A 21,653-nucleotide genomic window follows, 5' to 3' on the forward strand; every position below is an offset into this window, starting at 1 on the left:
TTTCTTAGTAAAACATGAGCTAGCTTTGGAAAAATGTGGCAGGTGGATTTAGGAATCACAGCAATTCAAACATTCAATGGCCAAAATCCTGTTGCTTAGTGTAGTAAATTGCACTAGAGCTCACCATTGGCTCAAGAGGCATTTAATGAGTCAACTCCTCTGTAAGCCCCATTGATTTAAACGGGTCTACTTACTTTACCATCACAAGTCTAAGTTAGAGTAGGCCCAGTTGAATCAGTGGAGGGAGGAGATGACACACTAAATTCCCATTGATACAATGAGTCCAATTTAACACAATTTAGTATACCAAGCAACAGGATTTTGGCCAATGAGTTTGGTTCTCCTTTCACTTATCTCATTGTTTGAATTACTTAATATTTTTGCATCTTTTCACATTTATTTCTGTGATCCATGAGAGTTAGACTGAAACACCACAGATGAAGGTTGGGACTTAAAGAGAGATTTAATTCTAAGAAGTCATGCAAGCATATATCACAGGTTTGATATTCCTCAAACCTGTGTTATAACAAACAAATATGGTTTTTTGCTGATATAATTTCAGACTGCCTGGCAGAGAGGCGTTTTTTTCGGAAGAACCCTGCAGGTATTGCTAAACTCAACCCTGTTGGTTTCAGTTTCATGAAATAATAATCAAGATTCTAATTTCTCCCATTTCCCCCTTACTACATAATTCTGCATGCTTGCTGTTCTTAAAAAGACAAGCAAAGGGAAAGATATGGACCATCAGCATCAGAAGGGTTAACACAGGTTTTCTCTTAAGCCATATTTTACATTCTGTGCTTTTCTCTCTTTTTTTTGCTTCAACTCTTATTCCTTCCTTCCTTTTTAAAAAAAGGCTTATATCCATGAGTTAATTAACTGTTATGCCTTTTTCTTCCCGTGTGTTTCTCATCTACCAGGTGTGGTGTCAGAACAATTGCTTGTTGCATCAAAACATTCACCCTTATTAATATGAATTATTAGTATTATATATAGTATTCATTTCTCAAGTCATAGGTGTTATTATTGTTCTTTGCATGCATATGTTATGACATGTTCCTTTAAAGAATTTGGAATCATGTGGGGGCCGGAGCACATTAAAGGCTGATGAGACGGAAGAACACTTGACAACTTTATTTCGTATTCCAGAATATGGATGGAAGTTTGAAAGAAAATAAGGGAATGTATACATACTGCACATTTGGATTGGTTGATACCGCTTTAACTGCCGTGGCTTTGTGTGAAGAAAGTTGAGATCTGTATTTTAAGAAAATACTTATGCTATAGTGCTCTAGTACGCTCCCCTGAACTACAGTGAAGAATATTTATCAAACTACAAATCCAAGGATCCCATAGGATAAGAGCCATGACAGTTAAAATGGTGCCAGATTGTATAACTGTGGCATATATTTTATTTATTTATTTATTTAATTTATATGCCGCCCACTCTACCCAAAGGTCTCTGGGCGGCTTACAACAATTAAAATTAAATGCAATAAAATAAAATGATTAAAATACAATTAAAATACAATTAAAATACAGTTAAAATTGCCATCATTAAGACCCACAGTTAATGTTATTTCAATTAAAAGCCTTCTGGAACAGGAAGGTTTTGACCTGGCGCCGAAATATCATCAGTGTCGGCGCCAGGCGAATTTCAGTTGGGAGGGCGTTCCATAGTCTGGGGGCAGCTGCCGAGAAGGCCCTTTGTCTACAAGCCATCCCTCTTACCTCCTTGAGGGATGGCTCTTTCAAAAGGGCCCCCTGGCTAGATCTTAACAGCCGGGTAGGCTCATATGGAAGGAGGCGGTCCTTCAAGTATCCAGGGCCCAAGCCGTTTAGGGCTTTATATGTCAAAACAAGCACTTTGAATTGGGCCCGGACAGCAACTGGTAACCAGTGTAAATTATACAGAATCGGCTTGATGTGCTCTCTGGCGGCTCCACCACTCACCAGCCGCGCAGCTCGATTCTGAACCAGTTGCAGTCGCCGGACCGTCTTCAAAGGCAGCCCCACGTAGAGCGCATTGCAATAATCAATACGAGATGTTACCAGTGCATGTGTAACTGTCATGAGACTCCACTCGTCCAGGTAGGGCCGTAGCTGGTATAATTTCCGCAGCTGAAGGAAGGCACCCCTGGCCACCGAGTCCACCTGAGCTTCCAAAGTTAGACTGGGGTCCAGGAGCACCCCCAGGCTGCGGACCCTGTCCCTTAGGGGGAGTGTAACCCCATTCAGGACAGGGAAGTGGCCCTCCAACCTGTCCGGCGAAGCACCCACTAACAGCACTTCCGTCTTGTCTGGATTGAGTTTCAATTTATTAACCCTCATCCAGTCCATTATCAGGTCCAGACACGAGTTCAGCACAGAAACCGCCTCACCTGGATTGGTGGAAAACGAGAGGTAGAGCTGAGTGTCGTCAGCATATTGCTGACTCCTCAGCCCAAACCTCCTGATGACCTCTCCCAGCGGTTTCATGTAGATGTTAAACAGCATGGGGGACAGTATCGAGCCCTGAGGAACCCCATGACATAAATGCCATAGGGCAGAGCAACTGTCCCCCAGCACCACCCTCTGGATACGGTCAGCTAGGAAGGAGCGGAACCACCGTAAAACAGTGCCCCCAACTCCTAACCCAGCCAGCCTATCCAGAAGGACACCATGGTCGATGGTGTCGAAAGCCGCTGAGAGGTCCAGGAGTATCAACAGGGTCACACTCCCCCTGTCTCTCTCCCGGCAAAGGTCATCATACAGGGCGACCAAGGCTGTCTCTGTACCAAAACCCGGCCTGAAACCCGACTGAAATGGATCCAGAAAATCCGTTTCATCCAGCAGCGCCTGGAGTTGCCCGGCCACAACCCGCTCCAACACCTTGCCCAAATAAGGGAGGTTCGCCACTGGTCGGTAGTTGACCACCAGCCTTGGGTCCAGGTTAGGCTTTTTAAGGAGTGGTCGAATTACCGCCTCTTTCAAGGCGGTAGGGACCACTCCCTCTCTCAGAGAGGCGTTCATGGCCTCCTGGACCCAAGTGCGAACCCCCCTGGCAGATCTTCCAATTAGCCAAGATGGGCAAGGGTCGAGCGGCGTGGTGGTAGAACGGACAGATCCAAGCACCCTGTCCACATCCTCGGGTCTCAACAATTGAAACTCATCCATTAAAGTTTGACCTAAGCACGGCACACTGGACACATCTTCCGATTTTGCAGTAACAGTTGAGTCCAGCCCACTGCGAATCTGAGCGATTTTTTCCTCAAAATGAATAGCAAACTCATCACAGCGAGCTGATGAGCAGTCCGGGACCTCCACCGGGTTTCCCGGTTGAAGAAGATCCCGGACCACCCGAAACAGCTCTGCTGGACGACATTCTGAGGAAGCAATGCGGCTGGAGAAATATTGCCGTTTCGCCAGCCGTATTGCCACAAAATAGGCCCGATAATGGGCTCTAAGTCGTGTTCGATCGGATTCCCAGCGGGACTTCCTCCACCTGCGCTCTAGCCGTCTCCCCTCTCGCTTCATCGCCCGCAGTTCAGAAGTATACCAAGGAGCTGTCTGGGCTCGGCGAGCAGGGAGAGGGTGCTTAGGCGCAATCGTGTCAACCGCCCGGGTCATCTCCCTATTCCATAGGGTGACCTGAGCTTCGACAGGAGCGCCAACCATATCAGACGGATACTCCCCCAGAGCATTCAGGAATCCATCTGGATCCATAAGTCTCCGAGGGCGGATCATCTTAATAGATCCCCCACCCTTGCAGAGGGAAGAAGAAGCTAATAGACTAAACTTGACCAGGAAGTGGTCTGACCATGACAATGGGGTCACAACCAGCCCCTCCACATCCAAACCACCATCTTCCAGTCCCGTTGTGAAAACCAGGTCCAAGGTGTGGCCCTTCTCATGTGTCGGGCCGATGACACATTGAGACAGTCCCATGGTTGTCATGGCGGCCATGAAGTCCTGAGCCGCCCCAGTCAAGGCAGCCTCAGCATGGATGTTGAGGTCCCCCAGCACCAGCAGCCTGGGAGTCCTCAACACCAGGTCCGAGACTGCCTCCGTCAGCTCAGGTAGGGAGACTGTTGGTACGCAGCAGGGTGGGCGGTACACCAACAGAATCCCTAATCTGTCTCGTGAGCCCAACACACAATACAGGCCCTCAAGACCTCCTCTCAAAGGGATAGGAAGCCTGGTCAAGGAGATAGAACTCCTATAGACTATAGCAACTCCCCCTCCCCGACCCTCCGAGCGACACTGGTGCTGGACTGAGTACCCAGGAGGACACAGCTGGGAGAGGGGGACACCACCTTCCTCTCCCACCCAGGTCTCAGTAATGCACGCCAGGTCAGCACCCTCATCCAGAATTACATCATGGATGAGGGCAGTTTTATTTTGTACTGACCTGGCGTTCATCAACAGCACCGTGTGGCTCGAGGGTTTGCTGATATGGTCGCTTGATACCATTTGGTTGGAGGTAGGACTAGAAGAGGGGATAGATGTAAGATATCTAACCTCTCTTCTCCTACGCGGGCATGTTCTACCCCCACCACCATTCCTTCCCCTACCCAGCACCACCTCAATGGCTGCCCCCTCCAACGCCCTCCCCCCTTCCTGTTCCATCAGGTCCACTGTGGATCTCTATGCAACCTGATGGCAATTAGTAATACTAGTTAAAACAAACAAACAAGAACAAACCCACACACCCTTCTAATGCCCCTTCTCCCCTCCCAGCCAGGTGGCTGGTGTTGAGGAAGGGGTGGGGTGGCCCCAAGCAGCAGCAGCAGCAGCAGGGTCCTGGTCCTGAAAGGCAGGGGAGTGCAGGCCAGAAATACTCCCAGACACTGACTCTCACCCAGTGCCTGGGGATGGCAGATGTTACCAGCGACTCCCCCGACGACAGGAACGCTGGTCTGTGAGGGCCCTGGCACAAGCTTCCGGCTTTTATGGCCTCCCTCCCTCCCAGCCAGGTGGCTGATGTTATGGAAGGGGGTGGGATGGCCTGAAGCAGCAGGAGCAGAAGGAACAGGGTCCCAGTCCTGAAGAAGGCCGAGGGAGCGCAGGCCAGAAAGTCTCCCAGACACGTCTCTCACCCGTGCCTGGGGACGGCAGATATTGCAGGCAACTCCCCCGACGTCAGGAACGCTGGTCTGTGAGGGCCCTGGCACAAGCTTCCGGCTTTTATGGCCTCCCTCCCTCCCAGCCAGGTGGCTGATGTTATGGAAGGGGTGGGATGGCCTGAAGCAGCAGGAGCAGTAGCAACAGGGTCCCAGTCCTGAAAAAGGCCGGGGAGCGCAAGCCAGAAAGTCTCCCAGACACGTCTCTCACCCGTGCCTGGGGACGGCAGATATTGCAGGCAACTCCCCCGACGTCAGGAACGCTGGTCTGTGAGGGCCCTGGCACAAGCTTCCGGCTTTTATGGCCTCCCTCCCTCCCAGCCAGGTGGCTGATGTTATGGAAGGGGGTGGGATGGCCTGAAGCAGCAGGAGCAGTAGGAACAGGGTCCCAGTCCTGAAGAAGGCCGAGGGAGCGCAGGCCAGAAAGTCTCCCAGACACGTCTCTCACCCGTGCCTGGGGACGGCAGATATTGCAGGCAACTCCCCCGACGTCAGGAACGCCGGTCTGTGAGGGCCCTGGCACAAGCTTCCGGCTTTTATGGCCTCCCTCCCTCCCAGCCAGGTGGCTGATGTTATGGAAGGGGGTGGGATGGCCTGAAGCAGCAGGAGCAGTAGGAACAGGGTCCCAGTCCTGAAGAAGGCCGAGGGAGCGCAGGCCAGAAATTCTCCCAGACACGTCTCTCACCCGTGCCTGGGGACGGCAGATATTGCAGGCAACTCCCCCGACGTCAGGAACGCTGGTCTGTGAGGGCCCTGGCACAAGCTTCCGGCTTTTATGGCCTCCCTCCCTCCCAGCCAGGTGGCTGATGTTATGGAAGGGGGTGGGATGGCCTGAAGCAGCAGGAGCAGTAGGAACAGGGTCCCAGTCCTGACGAAGGCCGAGGGAGCGCAGGTCAGAAATTCTCCCAGACACGTCTCTCACCCGTGCCTGGGGACGGCAGATATTGCAGGCAACTCCCCCGACGTCAGGAACGCCGGTCTGTGAGGGCCCTGGCACAAGCTTCCGGCTTTTATGGCCTCCCTCCCTCCCAGCCAGGTGGCTGATGTTATGGAAGGGGGTGGGATGGCCTGAAGCAGCAGGAGCAGTAGCAACAGGGTCCCAGTCCTGAAAAAGGTCGGGGAGCGCAAGCCAGAAATTCTCCCAGACACGTCTCTCACCCGTGCCTGGGGACGGCAGATATTGCAGGCAACTCCCCCGACGTCAGGAACGCTGGTCTGTGAGGGCCCTGGCACAAGCTTCCGGCTTTTATGGCCTCCCTCCCTCCCAGCCAGGTGGCTGATGTTATGGAAGGGGGTGGGATGGCCTGAAGCAGCAGGAGCAGTAGCAACAGGGTCCCAGTCCTGAAGAAGGCCGAGGGAGCGCAGGTCAGAAAGTCTCCCAGACACGTCTCTCACCCGTGCCTGGGGACGGCAGATATTGCAGGCAACTCCCCCGACGTCAGGAACGCCGGTCTATAGATGCACTCTGTTACCAATGGAACATATCAAAAAGCTAAAGTCACACTAGTTGTTACTTGGTGTTTTCTGTGGTCATATGAAAGTTAAGGGGCAGTTGGAAATGGGTAATCCGTGTGATGGGACCACAGGTATATGCAGCTGTAGCAGTGAAGAAGAACAAAATGAACTCCCTACAACTTAACCAGAAGCCCTCAATGGGAACCCTATTCAGAGGACAGGCAAGGTTTCTTAATTGTGGTGGAGATCTAGACCCGAGGCTGCTTGAAGATATTGCGGTAGTGTTTGGGATAACAGCAGGTATCTGTAGACAGAAATTTGAAGATTCCAATGATACGTGAACTCATATGAACAACGTTCAGAGCTTGGAAAACTTATCTATATATTTTAAGACTGCAGTGTGTTAGTGTGTGTGTGTACGAGAGAGAGGGATTTAGTCCCAAAATGCAACTTTTCCAACCTTTTCATCAGACACTCAGATCTTCACACAGGAGGCCCGAGAGCACAAAATCCAGTAGGCAGTTAATACAATATCCCATGAAGACTTAAATCCTGAATCTCATTTTACAAAAAGGAAACAACATAAAGACCAGACCAATATGTGCTGTTTGGGATTAAATTGTATGAATTAATGGAGGGAACTAAACAGACAACTGTGCAAAGCTAGTCAGAGTTTTCAGTAGAACCATCTATGGTGGTATCATGGTTGGGATCAATTGTTTCAACTGTGAGTTTCTTCCTTTCTCTGCATCATAATCAGGGGTTTGTATTCTTTTTATTTTTCAATACTCCACACAAGTATGTAAAATTTACTCAAACTACACTTGACCTCATCCTCTCCAAAAATCAAATTACTAAAATATTGTTTACCAAATTTGCAGTGTAAATGAAACTGAGTCTTCTTTTGAAGCAAACCGGAGGTATTATTCTTGAATCTTTTTCTTCTCTACCTAAATCCCTACTTTTTATTCAGTACAAAGAATGCATTGTCTCTTTACCCCATTCCCAATAATTTACTAGAATATATTAACTAATAGACGTCTTCAATGCAGTGGTTCCCAGTTTTGGGGGGGGGGGCACAATGAGTTTATGCATTTCAAATCCTGATCAAGTAAATGCCAAGAGACATTTTAAACGAGTGAATATTTTAACAAAGGACCCAATAAATTACAGTCTGTAGCAGTCTAACTTCAATTAATTGCAACTTCTCAATTATTTTTACTAATAACATTTAAATTACTGTATGGCTAATGTTTGGAAGTTTAGACACAGGTTGGAAAGTAGAGTGGCTTGTGGGCTTCCGTGGGGGATGGCCACTTCTCATGCCACAAGCTGCCTATCCTAAAATGTGTTGATCACTGAGCACTAAAGTGGATGAAAGAAATGAAAAAGTACTTTTCATAGTAGTAGTAGTAGCAGTAGTAGTAGTAGTAGTAGTAGTAGTAGAATTTTCCATCTGGACTGCAGCTATTATTGTATACAGTACAGTATCTACAACTGTTTGGATTATTTTGTGATATTAGAACACATAGAAATCAAGTTTCAGACTTCATATTTTGACACAAATTGAACATTTTGATGCCCAAGAATCAATCATACGGCAAATGTGAATGTCTCAATGACCAAATATAACCTGCAAATGACCAAAAATGACCTGCAAATCTAAACTATGATTGGTCATCTACAAAGCGAGCCAAAGTTTACAGTTACTTAAATTTCAGTAGTCCAGACATACAGATAGTTTTTGAGCTGAGGTGGCATTTCAGCTTTTAACTAATAGGAAATGTGGGAGCAACTGGGAACCACTGTATTAGCAGATACTTGACAATTGTAAGAAATTAACAGAACAGAACAAATGTTTGTGCCTTCTAAACTCTTTAAATGTGAAAACTACTGGAGCTACATTAGATCTTTCTAACCAACATTTGATATTATCCAGCACCCAACTCTCTTTGATGCGAGTGATTCGATCATGCAAGATGTATGCAAATAATACAACTATCACCAAATCTTGAAGAGGATCTGTTTGGATGAAATAAATGTACACTTTCCAGAAAAAAAATATTAATGTCAGTTAGACCTAAACTGAACAACTGCAATTTTTTTTAAAAAAATGCTATAAATTGTCCACATTTCACATTCAATATCTGAATTTCCATTTTGAATGTGACATTTTTAACTTTGATGCTCAAATGCTTTAGACAGCTTAGAAGTTTTTTAGTTATTATTATTATTTGGAAGTATTGCTTGTGGCAGACTTTAGATAAGGAATTTCACAAACTGTCAGAGGTTAAATGCCAATCTGTACCTATATGTCCTTCCACAAGTACCACACTTATCTCAAAGATGCCGTTATGCTTTATTCATTTGATAAAGAGGAAAGAAAAGTAGCAGAGCTGTGAATTTTTATGGCACCTGTCAGCACAGCTAGACACTTGCTGGCACCCTGGAATTGACACTGGAACTCCTTCGTACTATCTTCTGCACATGTTCCAACATATGTGCAATACTTTAGGATATGACTAAATATGCAACTTTTGGGAGGACTATACATTTTAGAATTCACCATTGTGGGAGTCCCACCTGACAGACTCGTATAGACACATAAATGTCTACAGACACCCATGCTAGGCTTTCGAACTTAGACCTTTCTCCCAGGTGAAACACATGTAGGTGTCTGTAAGTGTTTATCAGTGGCACTCCCAGAAAACCCACCCAGCACAGCTCTAGATACAAGATAGATAGACAGACAGACAGACAGACCGATCGATCAATCAATCGATCTAGTTGAACATCTCACCGTTAGATTTAGACCACAGAATACTTTTTCCACCTATTGGACAGGTGCCTGAATCCCATTGGGATTTCACTTTAGAGTAAGTGAAAACATGCAAGTCACAGCAATGAATTGCAGCTCTTCAGCAGCATAATACTCAAGCAAGCACACAACCAGCCATGTGACCTGCACCTTATGAATTAACTGCATTTAATAACAATTTCACGTACTTCAGGATAAAATCTGAATAGGGTTCTAGCCATTCTGCTTAGACGCAGTTCTAGTGCTATACCAAACACTTGGTTTACTTGGAGGTGGGACACACATGTTGTAGTAGTGGGTGGTGGGTGGGATGCAGTACACCTGAAATTGATCACGGGGGGGGGGAGCCATGACAAAGAGTGGGTGCTCTTCTAACATAACTCTTTCCCTTAAAACTTTCCTCTTCTTGCTCGTTCTAGTAACAGCTGCTTTTTCTTTGTGTGCTTCTTGATCCCTTACCAATTTCAAAACACATTTTTTTAAAAGCCTACAAAGAATCTCCCTGTCTACTGCTACTAATCCTTTTTACATCTACATCTTCCCCTCAGGAACCGATACTCGGTGGCTTATGCAGCCCAGAAGCCCTGGCTCCTGAATGCCACAGTGGAAGAAAACATTACATTTGGAAGTCCATTTAATAAGCAGAGGTAACAAACAGTATTTCTTACAGCAAAAAATCGCACATGATCTTGTTCTTATGACAGATAAACTAGCAGACAACAAGGTGGGAGGACTTTAAAATGTCCAAAGAAGGGGTGCAATGCGATTGGAAATCTTCTCACGCTAGTGCTTTGGAAATAACAGGCAGAAGCAACAACAAAAATCCATCCAGTCAGCCCCCGTCTTCCCCTCGTTTCCCCTCGCTCTTGAATTCACTGTTATCTCATGAACTGTAAAGTGCTGAAAGCTTGAAGTATTGGAAGCGTGAAAGACAACCTCTGATTGGGTTCATTTGGGAACATAATCCAGTGCTCAAAGCAGCTGGCCTCTGCTTAGGTAAACCCAATGAAAATTCTTCTGATCTCCACAAGTATTCTCCAAATAAGGATGCAGTTAAGTGGAAAGGAGAGAGCCGGAGCAGGAAACGTAGGAGAGGGCTGTGAACTCAGATAGAGCAAGGGAGATGCAATGTCAAGGGACATCTCGGGGACACAGTTGCCTGTGCTGTAGGTAGGCTGACATCAGACTTATGAGATCTTCTTTATATTTCTGGAAATCTGAAGGTCCACCTACAGTAGCCAAGAGCAGAATGGTGGCTTAGGAAAAAAAACAGACACCGTGCTTATGTTCCCTTGTGTACACCTGATCTTCTCCAATTTAAGAAAGCTAAGCAGGGTTGGGCCAGCTAAAAAATTAGATGGGAGACCACAACAGAACACCAGGGATCCCCATGCAGAGCGAAAGAAAGGAAGGAAGGAAGGAAGGAAGGAAGGAAGGAAGGAAGGAAGGAAGGAAGGAAGGAAGGAAGAAAGGAAGGAAAAGAAAGAAAGGAAGGAAGGAAGGAAGGAAGGAAGGAAAAGAAAGAAAGAAAGAAAGAAAGAAAGAAAGAAAGAAAGAAAGAAAGAAAGAAAGAAAGAAAGAAAGAAAGAGAAAGAAACCTTTTGCAAACCCTGGAGAGCTGCTACTAGGCAGAGTCGACCATGAGGACCAGGAACTTGACTCAGTTCAAGGTAGAATTAAGCAGCTGGAGACCTCAAAGAGCACTCATAGCCTAGGAATTTGTTTTCAGATCTGAACCTTCTGAGATACAGAAATTCATTTATGGCGTGCAGGAAGTCAATGGACACAATATTGTGTATTAAAGACTCATTCAGGGAAGCTGGATTATGGGGAAGAAGTTCATATTGAGTTGTGAAACTCACTTTGTGATCTTGGCCAGTCACACTTCCTTAACCAAACCTTCCTCAAAGGGTTGAACCCAGCCCTCTGGTGCTGCTCACAGTGGAAATTCCCCTCCCCTCCCCTGTGTCCCCCGAGCACGGGGGAGGGGGGCTTACAGCAGTGCTTCCCAGCCTTGGGTTCCTAAATGTTCCTGCCCAGCGCAGCTAGTGGCAAAGGCTTTGGGGAGTTTTAGTCCAAGAACACCTGGGGACCCAAAGTTGGGAAGCATTGACTTAGAGCAGTGGTTCTCGAACTGGAGTCCCCAGATGTTCTTGGACTGGAACTCCCAGAAATCCTGGCCAGCACAGCAAGTGGGGAAGACTTCTGGGAATTGCAGTCCAAGAACATCTGGGGGGACCCAAGTTTGAGGCTTAGAGGAACAGAGAACTTCCAGCCTCCTGCCTGTCCTGGATCACTTTGTTCCACCAGCCCAAAACCACCGCTGGATAATGCTCTCATTTATATGAGAGCATATATATTTTTATATATAAAATGTTATATATGCTATATGTATATGCTAGAGAGAGAGAGAGAGAGAGAGCATATACATATAGCACATACAAATGCTATATACATATACTGTAGATGTTCCTTCTCCTACTTAATAGTTTGTTTTGCTTTCCCAAAATTTAGCAATAGCAACTTTAAAGGTGGCTTAGAAAAAATTGTGGGGGAGAAAGCTATTGATGGCTACCAGTCATAATGGGTCTATATTACAGCCTGTATCAGAGACAGCCTGTATCAGTGTAAAGGTTACTAGGGAACACAAACTGGAGGATCTGGTTTGAAAGCATGGGAAGATAACCTCTGCTTGTATTTGTTTGTATCTGGTTTAGGAAATGCATTGTCCTTTATTTATTGTTCTTCCAAGAAAGAATGCATCATTTCAAAAGTTTCTGAGAACTGAGCTGAATTGCAAGTTTTTTATGCATTCTTTTCTATTTTGGCATTTGTTTCTGGAAAAAAAAACACCTCATAGCAATGGTTGGTTGGGTTTGCCCCGAAAAAAGTTATGTTTTCCACAGAAAACCTACAATTCACTAGAGAAAACCCTGTATTTCATGCAAGATACAAGGATGTTGACCCAAAATGTAAGCTGCAAAACCACCTCTCTTTTTTGGCAAATACTCTTGTCCAAAATGCTGCCATTTTGTTTGTTTGTTTCTGTGCCGGGAAAAAAAATCTTGCCACAACTGGCAATTTTCTCAATGGATACTTCTACACACCCCTTTTTGTTGTTGTGAATGAGTATTTGCTACCTCTCTCATCAGATTGCAGGCTTGAGCCACCAGGGTTTGGCCACTGTGGAAAAAGAATGCTTGACTAGTCAGGTTTTGGTCTGATCCAGCTGGTCTCCTCTTCTGTTATATCCTTAGATACAAAGCTGTCACAGAGGCATGTTCTCTACAACCTGATATTGATCTGTTGCCCTTTGGAGATCAGACAGAAATTGGAGAAAGGGTAAGTGAAGGATGAAGAAATCATTACCGTGGTTACTCTTTTTAAACTCAGCCCAACAGTTTTCAGCAGGGATGTCAGCCCACATTCGTTGTTCTGCGGAAACCCCCTCCATACCCACAAATAGTTTTCTTCCATCGTTCATGTTAGACTGATGGTGCAGAAAATATACTCGGCATGGTTTTAGAAAGGGTGCTCCCCTACTGATGAAAGAGATCTGTTTGTCTTCTTAACCGTGCCTTGCATTTAACATGGTTTGGTTTGTGATTGGTCACTGAAAGTTGAAATGGTTATCATTTGCAAATCCCATTGCTGTGGTAAATATCTCTGAAGAAATCCTATTATGGGAGAGAATGTGAGTTTAGTCCAAGAAAATACACATTCCCCTTATCATCCAATTCAACCTAATATGACTGCTGTTGCCCTCATTCCACCTCTAGAATCATACTAGTCCATGTTCCTCACCCTGCCTTAGCACAGGGTCTGGATTCTAGAGTGCTTAGCTTTGTGTTCCCATGGCATTCATGCTTCCTGGCTGCAGAAGTCCAGAGACCTCCTTTTGTAGCTTCGGGACGTGTCTCATGCATTATCCCCAGGGCTTGTTGGTTGTTGCTGAGGAAACATGTTGCCGTAATGAGGCATGTTTTTACTGGCAGGTCTTCACCGCTGTATTCTTATCTTTTCAGAACATGGTATTTATAGCTTGTGAGTTATTTGGGATGTTTTATCCCCTACTTAATGATTTAGATACCCTTTCTTTCTTAGACAGTGCAAAAGGTTTCCAGGTTTGGCCACCAAGAGCCTTAACATCATGAGCTTATCTAAGTGTGGGGATATTTGCTTTTCGGAGCTGCCTCTAAGAAGCCAACATTTTTCAAGATGCTGTCACTACAAATGTCACAGGATTTATTCCAAAGACTGAAACTAACGGCCTTTTATATACCCATCAGGGAATTAACTTAAGCGGGGGTCAAAGGCAACGGATCTGCGTGGCTCGTGCACTTTACCAAAACACCAACATTGTCTTTCTGGTAAGACTGTATAATATGTTAAGAGTATGACAACAATGTCTTTTTTTTCTTTTCTTTTCTCATTTATATTCCTAGCTATTTAGAATAACAATGGATCAAAATCTTTTAAAATAATTTCTAAAATAAATCCCTCATCCCAAGCTGCTTATATACTGCCCCATAGCTTTTAAAGCACTCTCTGGGCGGTTTACCAGTTAATTGTGCAGGCTACACATTGCCCCCTCAGCAAGCTAGGTACTCGTACTTATAAAGAAGATCTCTTATTGGAAGGATGGAAGGCTGAGTGAACCTTGAGCCATCTTTGGCTGCAGCGCAGGAGTTTAACCACTGCATCATGAGGTTCATTTAGCATTGTCTTGCGCTAGTATCCTTTTCTTAGATTGTGGTTGAAGTCACACAAGTATCAAAAACTAGCTTTCCCTACATGAAGGAAATGATAAAGGTACTCTTGTCTTTTCTCGTATTGAGCCAAAAAGAGGTATGATAGAGGTACAGCAGAAACGTGTATTTGTAGGTGAATTAAGCCACAATTTGTATGTTGCTCATGCATTGTACAACAATTCCCATCATATCCAGCCACAGCAAACATACAAATCTAGGAAGCAGATATTGAGAATCCCACCACCTCTACCACTAAAATCCATCAGAGTGAATTCCTCACACATCCCTAATCATTATGCTGTGTTGCCATATGTTATTCCAGGATGACCCATTTTCAGCCTTGGACATTCATCTAAGTGACCACCTGATGCAAGAAGGTATCTTGAAGTTTCTGAAAGATGACAAAAGGACCCTCATACTAGTGACTCATAAACTGCAGTACCTGCCACATGCTGACTGGGTAAGAGATGCATGTGTCCCTTTTTTGTTACTGTGACAGAATCTCCCCCATCTTACCATGCATTTAGGGTGGGTGGGAGGGAGGAACCAACCAACCAACCAACCGACCGACCAACCAACCGACCGACCGACCAACCAACCAACCAACCAACCAATCAACCACACTGATTTCAAAATGTGTTGGCTCAAGGTAAAGTTAGGACTCTAAAGGGCTAGTTTAATACATTCTTGCACTACAGACAAGATGTAACCCAGACCCAGGCCATGCAAATCTCCTGGACGCCTGGGACCATAAAACAATTATGGAGTCAGCAAAGTTGAGACTGATTGTGCCGTCCAGATGGGAAAAGAACATGCGATGAATAAACAGCACAACTTTTTCCTGCATTTCTCATGGACAGGAGCTACACATCTTCAGAGGACCCACAGCATGTTTTTTATTTGCAAACAGGCACAAAACGGCTTGAAACACACGTCCCGTTTTAATGCCCTTCCTCACATTAAAGTAGGATGTGTAGTTTTGAGCCACCGGTGGGCCAGTTCTGGGAAACTTCCTGGCTACAGACAGTGCTGTGGGTGGGACAGTAGAGTCCTTTCCTGCTTGACATACGGATGCCAGTGGAGCTGCCCACCCTTGGGCAAGAAGAATGTCAACGGCTGATGCCAAGGGAGCCAGGAAGCCTCCCAGCACTGGGCAGGTGGCCATGTTTTGGCAGCCTATCGAGTGGACAAGAATTTTGCAGCCTTGCAAAAATTTGGCACTGTTGGTAGCCATGAAGCCTCCCAATGCTAACCGGCCGGTGATGGAAGCCCTACTGCGATTTTTAAAAGTGTCTGTTGGTGACATTTTAAAACTGCAGTAGGGCTTGCATCGTGTGCATCGTCACAGTACTATCTGCAAATTCTACTCTCTTTTTTTTTTTTGAGTGTGTCGTTATGGCCATGCTGTGCTACTGTGCTCTGAATGCAGAAGAGGAAACTTGTGTATTGTGGACTGATCTAATTATGTAGCCGTCTTCAATTGTCTGGAGATTGAGTCTATTTATGGTGGTAAAGAGGAGCCCTCTAGCCCTGCCCTCCGTGTTTCAAGGCATGTCACTCTCCTACCTGTGGGGAGCAGTGGGTTTATAAAGGAGAGTATCTGCTGTCTGGAGATGGGTGGGAATGATTTTCAATCGAATCGGAACCTTGGAAATTCAGCATCCTGACTCATGGGAAGAGTTTTCTCCTCAGACACATCACCTTCATGTAGCAGAGCAATGATACCAGGAACAGCAGGGGCAGGAGCTAGCTGCTTTTCTCTACATGTGGCCAGTAAGCGTGATTTCTGAACAACTGAACTGAACAAGACTTCTGCGTCGCTGGTCTTGCAGGCAAAAAAGTAGTGTTATGTTATTGTAGTAAAAGGTCCTTCATTTTCCTCCTTCTTAGATCATTGCCATGAAGGATGGGACTGTGCTTAGAGAAGGGACACTGAAGGATATCCAAACTAACGACGTTGAGCTGTATGAACACTGGAAAACTCTGATGAATCGGCAAGATCAGGAACTAGAAAAGGTAATGGCCAACTGGGAAGGTGTAAACAGGCCAAGCTTTTGACCCATACCATGCGTTGAGAGCGGAGTCTGTCTCTTCTCAATGACACTTATGATCAATTTCCTTTTGCCCACTTGTAGCAACCTTTACAATACACAACCACTGTGTTAAAAATTCTTTTTAAGAAGTAATTAAATATGCAAGTTAGGAAGTTTAGGGCTTGGACTGCCATTGAACTGGAAAATTTTGGCCCTGTCAAAATCAGCCGCTCCTGTTGAAGGGGAACATCTTCTTGAGGGATAGATGTTTGAAGGGGGAAATGTAAGGTTATTCATGACCCTGTTAAAACATCAATTAACATGGCTTCGTCTGAGCAATTTTTTTCTCCAGGCAACACGTACGTTGCCCTTAAATTGTTGTCTTTCTCAATTGGACTACTGACCTGGTTCTAAATCACTGTCCTGACATTTTCTTTACAGCTGTATTTACTATTTCCAGTCCTTTCCGCATATCCCAACAGCTATGGCTATTTACTTTCATCTCACCCACCACCTCTTTTGAGCTTTGCCTACTCTCCTCCAATTTGAGAGCAATCACATTTCCTTATACGTTGGGCTTCCTTTTCCTTGATTTGGCTTCTATGTGTAGTGGAAACTTGTTTCTTTGATCTCTCTTCCGTCTGCTACTGCTTCCCTATCTAGACAACTGGGCTTCCATGCTAATTGAAAATCATCATCATCATCATCTCTGAACAGCAGAGATGAAAGGGACCCAATGGATCACCAAGTCCAACCCCTTTCAAGGAGGCATAGTGGGGAATCAAACTCCCAACCTCTGGCTCCACAGCCAGATACCTAAACTACAGAGCTATATCCCACTTATGGAGAACTTCCAGTGAGGAGGCTTCTGCCATGGGCATCTGCTGTAAACAGGAAGTGTCATAGCACTAAACTCAGCCCCCTGTACAAAGTGATACAAAAAATAAACCAAGGAGTTGAGAAGATCAAACCTGTCCAGTAACTCATGGGGAAGCTATTATAAAGTGTGATAAGAACATCATCGGGATTTGGGGGCGAACTTTCTTTAAGATTAATGATTAAGGGGAAATGTTAAGGGATATAAATGCTCTGTCTGGTCATGCTTTTAACCTCCTGTGCTCCTGTTTTGCTTCATATCAGTAAGCCCACATGCCAGGAATTTACAATCAGCCATAGCTTACTGTTACTTCTGATCAGTCAAGAACTATGGCTAATGACTTTCAGGCATTCAAATTGATGTGAACATTAATTTGTACCACCCCTACTCTGGCTTCTTAGGAAGCCTTTAACTGTAGTTTCCTGGTTATGACATGATGGGAAGCTGAGGCTTCTGGGTTTCTTTTTTTCCTCCTGTAAAAGGAAACAACAAACTTCATTCCTATCTGGTCTTAACAGGTCTTAATCCAGCCAGGATTAGATCATCCAACTGGTTCCCCATGTTTTATGCAAAATTGTAGCTGCGTCTTGTCAGACACGACTTGTCAGACACAACCACCCTAATATTATCCACCAAATTGTTTCTTGTTCTAAGTAGTCCTCACCACAAACATTTCAAACTTCATGGTAGGATATGGAAGCTGACCAAACCACTCTGGAAAGGAAGACACTCCGAAGAGCTATGTATCCAAGAGAATCTAAAGCACAGCTAGAGGATGAAGATGAAGGTAATGATCAATAAAGCCTCCATTTCATTTTTCCATTGCTTTGACAATAGTTACTAGAAGTGGGTGGATGGATGGATGGATGGATGGATGGATGGATGGATGGATGGATGGATGGATGGATGGATGGATGGATGGATGGATGGATGGATGGATGGATGGATGGATGGATGGATGGGAACAGATGATATATGAATGCAATTGATGCTTCTCACTCCTACCTGTATTGTCAAAATTGTCAACAAAAGGTACTTCCATCATGAATAAAAAGGTCAAATGTGTACATGCTGTTGTTACATACTGTCAAATCACTTTTGACCTGTGGCAAGCCTATGAACTAGCGACCTCTAAAATGTCTGATCGTCAACAGCCCTCGCTCAGCTCTTTCATGCTCATCTCTGTCAAAATTTTTATATAAATAATTCAAAACCCTGCTTAGAGGAAGAGATTGAAAATTGGAGTGAAGAATAGGAATACAAAACCAATCAGTCCATCAAGCAATTCAGATAGTTCAGGTGCTGGAGTAAATCCTCTGCACTTTATAACAGTTGCTTGGGAACTAATATACAGTAGCTAGTACCAGTTAACTAACTATATTACCTTTTTCACCTGTCAGAGGAAGAGGAGGATGAGGATGAGGATGACAATATGTCAACAGTCATGCGTCTCAGGACGAAGATGCCATGGAAAACCTGCTGGCTCTACCTCACTTCTGGAGGCTTCCTCCTGCTCTCTCTGATGATTTTCTCCAAACTACTGAAGCATTCAGTCATCGTTGCCATTGATTATTGGCTGGCCCAGTGGACCTCAATGGACGAGTACCAGACCTTGTGTTCCACAGAAGAGCCGACCAGAAAGGTAAGCCAAATGGAAAAGGCTCGGAGCGATTAGCAGGAGATAAATGAACAACACGAAAAAACCCTGAAAAGATGCAATAGCCATAATTTAATATGTTTTAGCAATGGATCAACCTCCAAAATAACACCTCCAAACCAACGTCTCTCCTAATGACCATGGGGAGGGGGCAGTTTGTACCTTTTTCAAGAGACTATGAAAATCTATGTTTTCTAATACCTTTGGGAAGACTAGGTGCCATATTCCTCATCTGCCATTATAAGCAGTGCCTGTTGCTGAGTTCATTAGGCAAAAATGGTCATTGCAACAGAATGGGCTGGTTTTATATCAGAGTGACCAATTGCTAATAATTAATTTTTCTCATCCTGAGCCCTGGACAAGCACCCCTGACACCCACATCACATTTTGCCCCCCTCCTCATTGTAAACTAGGCCTTTGGGTGCATGTAAACAAAGCCTGGACTCTCTTCAGTGCCTGTTTTACATCTCTCAGAAGGCTGTTCTTAGAAACAAGAAATGACTGGCTGGTCGCATCTGGTTTCTAAACAAGAGGTGCTGGGGAATTGGAATTATATTTATATACCAAATCACCCCCCAGCATTTCTTGTGGTTTGGGTGCCAGTTTTATTCTCAGGTCCTGGGAACTTAAGGAAAACCTCACGGGGGTCATATAAGATTTACACAGGGCACTTTCCCCCTACACTAAGCTATGCAGGCATTCAGTAAAGAGATTTGTGGGGAGGGAGGTCATTACCAAACTGGTGCGTTAGCCCTATTTTGGTTTAACCCTTTAGTCGTTCCATTTTCCACTATTCAGTGACATTTCTTCCAAACAGATGTCAACACTGAAATTATGACTCAGATTTATGTCTCAGCAGTACTCCCACAGGCGCACACAAAGCTTCAGATTTTTCCCCAAAGCACTATAAAAAATGTTCAAATAATTTAAATAGGAGGCACACAAAGTACTAAAGCAGAAGTTTTTCCGAACTATGACCACCAGCTGGTCTACCCTATAGAGAGGGATATGCCTATGGGGAGTGTTCGATATCCCTTCCCAGGATCAGAAATGCATCCTTTTCCCCATGTTTCACACAGACTTGCAACGTAGCTGTCTTCAGTATCTTAAGTGGCGCGGGGATCGTGCTTTGCCTGGTCACGTCTTTGACAGTGGAATGGATGGGCCTGACCGCAGCTAAGAACCTCCATCATGATCTTCTCAACAAAATCATCCTTGGACCAATCAGGTAGAGCCCAAAATGGAGCAAGTCACTTCATTAAGGTGCTTTTTGATTTGATAGGACAACGTGCTCACTCAACGACAAGTTCTGCTCCCCTAAAGACCGTTTGGCCTTTGATTTCAGTTGTTAGAACATTAACCGAAGACAAAGACTAATCAATAAAATGGAAATCCTGTCACTTTTTAGCTGGCTGGATAGCTCAGTGGTTTAGGTACCTGGCTATGGAGCCAGAGGCTGGAGGTTCAGTTCTGCAATGTGCATCCTGCAAGTAGAGCCAGCCTGTGTGGGCTTTGACAAGCTGCACTTCCAGAAAAAGAGAATGATAAACCGCTCCTGATTATTATCTACCTGGAAAACCCTGAGAAGGGTTCCCGTCACTCAGAATTGACTTGATGGCACATGTTTATTCCTATTCTAGCCTTTTCCTTAAAAAAAAGAAAGAAAGAAAACCATCAGCACCATGGCCTCTTTAGTGTTTATAGGGTTAGGCATCCTTCAGTCTCGAGGGACTAGGGTAACGTGCTCTGTATGGAGGACTTGGAACAGCATCTAGTGTGGCTGAAGAGGCCAGTTCGAGAGTAACAATCTCTTCCACACTGAAGACAAATCCAATCTGTCCCCTGTCCAGCTCCCTGGTTTTGCTACTTTTGTGCCTGATCTACTGAGATTCCAAACATGGGAGGCAGGAAATGGTAATGGGGAGCGAAAGGGTGGGGCCTATATGGGACAGGACATGAGAATAGGTGGAGCTTTCTAGTGCCAAGTGGGTGCATTTGGAAGGTTGTGGAGAAGCTAAGCGGTGGCCATTGGATGTGGATGGAAAGAGGCAGAGGGGTTGCTAAGCAAAGCACAAAGTAGTCTATCTTCTTGATTCTGCCTTCTCATAATAACGTATTTTTAGTTGTTAAGTCGTGTCCAACTCCTCGTGACCCCATGGACCAGAGCACGCCAGGCCCTCCTGTCTTCCACTGCCTCCCAGAGTTGGGTCAAATTCATGTTGGTTGCTTCAATGACACTGTCCAACCATCTCATCCTCCGTCGTCCCCTTCTCCTCTTGCCTTTACACTTTCCCAACATCAGGGTCTTTTCTAGGGAGTCTTCTCTTCTCATGAGATGGCCAAAGTATTGGAGCCTCAGCTTCAGGATCTGTCCTTCCAGTCATAATGTATAGCATCCCCCTTATTTGAGCTTCTACCTCCTTGCCTGTCAAAGGCATAAGCGTTTGGGTCTGGCTGCTATGATCCCATCTTGAAACTTCCTTGCCATACCACCCCATGGTGTGATAAATCAGACCACAGAGAAACACAGCAGTATTCTTGTTCACATTTTAACTTTTCTCCCCATCTGTCAGATTCTTCGACACAACACCATTGGGGCTGATCCTCAACCGCTTCTCCGCGGATACAAATATTATTGATCAGGTGAGATCATTGATTTGACGCAGCGTTTTAAAGAATACAGTGGCCCAGTAAAGGGTATCTTTTCGGAACATGTTTCCAATGTCCCCCTAAGCCTCGCCATAATAAAATGGGAATTATAATGATTTCTGAGGGTTTGTACGGGGACGGTTGCATAATGATTTCAAAGGAAGAAGTGCTGGTCACAACAATGCAATGATGGTGATCATTAAAACTAATAGCATATCTGCATTATAATAGTTTTAATATCCATTAATTCATCCCAGTTTTACATATAGGCATGGACATTGTCCCGGTGGAGCCTGGTCATTATGACAACG

The 21,653-nt window shown here is 45.1% G+C and overlaps 1 protein-coding gene across 5 annotated transcripts in view; it reads left to right on the forward strand.

Annotated features, from left to right (window-relative positions):
- ABCC9 (ATP binding cassette subfamily C member 9) overlaps nucleotides 1–21,653 on the forward strand; it is an 80,671-nt gene that overhangs the window by 32,071 nt on the left and 26,947 nt on the right. For 3 of the 5 annotated variants that reach the window (XM_072999694.2, XM_072999692.2, XM_072999693.2), the window contains exons 18-27: nucleotides 7,439–7,477; nucleotides 9,924–10,022; nucleotides 12,633–12,717; nucleotides 13,665–13,745; nucleotides 14,449–14,586; nucleotides 16,017–16,142; nucleotides 17,727–17,823; nucleotides 18,437–18,678; nucleotides 19,773–19,921; nucleotides 21,267–21,336. In XM_072999694.2, the coding sequence (XP_072855795.1) occupies nucleotides 7,439–7,477; nucleotides 9,924–10,022; nucleotides 12,633–12,717; nucleotides 13,665–13,745; nucleotides 14,449–14,586; nucleotides 16,017–16,142; nucleotides 17,727–17,823; nucleotides 18,437–18,678; nucleotides 19,773–19,921; nucleotides 21,267–21,336 (1,126 nt within the window). The remainder of the gene's footprint in view (nucleotides 1–7,438; nucleotides 7,478–9,923; nucleotides 10,023–12,632; nucleotides 12,718–13,664; nucleotides 13,746–14,448; nucleotides 14,587–16,016; nucleotides 16,143–17,726; nucleotides 17,824–18,436; nucleotides 18,679–19,772; nucleotides 19,922–21,266; nucleotides 21,337–21,653) is intronic. The other 2 variants (XM_072999696.2, XM_072999695.2) reach the window with 1 other exon arrangement.

This window comes from Pogona vitticeps, chromosome 5 (genome assembly GCF_051106095.1).
Source record: "Pogona vitticeps strain Pit_001003342236 chromosome 5, PviZW2.1, whole genome shotgun sequence".
Classification (NCBI taxonomy): domain Eukaryota; kingdom Metazoa; phylum Chordata; class Lepidosauria; order Squamata; family Agamidae; genus Pogona; species Pogona vitticeps.